Raw genomic sequence first — 2,045 nt, forward strand, 5'->3', positions numbered from 1 at the left:
CCTTTTCCCTGGCCCTGACCCCCCCCCAGCCCATCTACCTTTTCCCTGGCCCTGACCCCCTCCCCCAAGCCCATCTACCTTTTCCCTGGCCCTGATCTCCCTCCAGTACTCAGTTTCAAAGCTCCAATGGACTTCAAACTTACAGGATGTGCAGGACAGGAGGAGGCAGGAAGTCACTCCAAGGCTCCTAAGTTTACTCCCAAAGACAAAAATGAAAAACTGACAAAGATTTCTCATTTAAGTCTCATATAAACTCACTGTAGTCTTTTTCTTTAATCAACTGTAATTAAGGATATGGGATTTGGAGAGCAACAAAGTTTAAAGCAAAAGCTCCTTATTCTTAGAGATTTGCTAGTCCACACACTTTCTGTTTGTTTGTTTTTGCTTTGAGACAAGCTGGCTATCTTGGAGCTCATTACAAAAACCAAGCGGGCCTCTGAACTCACTGAGATCCACCTGGATCTACTTTCTTGAGCTGAGACTAAAGGTGTGTGTCACCATGCTCAGCCAAACCTACACTTTAAAATCCTGAGTACTCCCACATACTTAAGAACCCAGCAGTGTCACAGCAAGTGAGAGCAAAACTCCACACGTACTAACTGCCAACAATCCAGTCAACATGGTTGGTCTGTTGTGCATCCGGCTGAATACCCATAGCTCAGAGGCTGAGAACAGAAAATGCTAGCAATGGCTTCATGGGCCTGTAGGGCTCCAGGTGCACCCTAGCTCTGTCCTGACAGCTGTTGGGTTACAAAGTAACCCAGGAGTGACAGGAACAAAGCTGCCCACTGCTCCTGTCACTCCTTAAATGGGTAAAGTGACACAGGGAGACCACAGCACGACCTCATGAGACAATTTTGAAGACTATAAGACCAATCAAAAGGAGCAAGTCAAAGTCATGAACCAAAGTGATTATGAAATGCAAAGCCTGGCCCGCCTCCCTCTCTTCTCACAGGTGGTCAGCACAGCTCCAAATGTCAACACAGCAATCCTCTATCATTCTGTAAACACAGACCGGGCCGATTTCTCAGACATGAGAGGTGGCAGTTATGTGCATAAAGGAGAAAAAAATGAAGTTTTTATAAAACCAGGTGAGGCCATTTATACCTGAAAATCATCAACAAGCTCGGGGAAAAGGTGCTCGTACATTTTTAGTTCTTCTATTGTTCGTCCTGGTACTTGCTGGGGTCTTAATTTATTAATATCTGTTTCAATATCATCATTCTGAAATAATAAAACATGACGTTAGTATAAAAACACCAAAGAAGTTATAGAATATGCTTTATACTTAAAACAGTGTTACTTATCATTACTGAGTGATCATCAGTAAAGTTTATATTAAATTTAATCTTAAATCAATTAGTTATAGATTATCACTGGTATTGACTCTGTTGTCTGGTGAGGGTTAACCTCAACATAGAAGGGTACTCGGGCTCATCAAGGCAAAAGAAAGAAAAAAAAAAAAATCAAACAAAGACTACTCATCTTCTCCACAATGTCCCTATTATTCTGCTCTAAAGGAAAACTCAAGAAAATTAAATTGAAAAACATTTATACATAACAAAGAAGGCAGCATCAGAGCATGTCCCACTGACTGGCATGCACTACTCTGCCACCTGAGCCAATCTAGATGACACTAAAGGACGAAGGGTGGGGACCGGTGCACATCAGCAGTAAGAAGCTCAGAAACAGACAACCTGGAAGGCAAAAGGAGATGGAGCAGTTCCAAGGTCGACATTATAGGGCAGGATGAAGCTTTAATAGAGACAAGACCATTACACATGTTTACACTCCATGATCAACAGGCCTGTGCACAGCCCACCATCACTGCCCACGCTAGCTTGCAGGGCTCACACTCCATGATCAACAGGCCCTGTGCACAGCCCACCATCACTGCCCACGCTAGCCTGCAGGGCTCACACTCCGTGATCAACAGGCCTGTGCACAGCTCACCATCACTGCCCACGCTAGCCTGCAGGGCTCACACTCCGTGATCAACAGGCCCTGTGCACAGCCCACCATCACTGCCCACGCTAGCCTGCAGG

The 2,045-nt window shown here is 44.9% G+C and overlaps 1 protein-coding gene across 9 annotated transcripts in view; it reads right to left on the reverse strand.

Moving 5' to 3' along the window:
• The window catches only part of Agtpbp1 (ATP/GTP binding protein 1), a 120,784-nt gene that overhangs the window by 57,787 nt on the left and 60,952 nt on the right, over positions 1–2,045 (reverse strand). For all 9 annotated transcript variants that reach the window (XR_003845370.1, XM_021215450.2, XM_029547301.1 and 6 more), the window contains exon 13: positions 1,108–1,224. Coding sequence is in view for 8 of the 9 variants with exons in the window: in XM_021215450.2 (XP_021071109.1) it covers positions 1,108–1,224 (117 nt within the window). In the remaining variant the exon portion in view is untranslated. The remainder of the gene's footprint in view (positions 1–1,107; positions 1,225–2,045) is intronic.

Source organism: Mus pahari, chromosome 16, assembly GCF_900095145.1.
Source record: "Mus pahari chromosome 16, PAHARI_EIJ_v1.1, whole genome shotgun sequence".
Taxonomy (NCBI): Eukaryota; Metazoa; Chordata; class Mammalia; order Rodentia; family Muridae; genus Mus; species Mus pahari.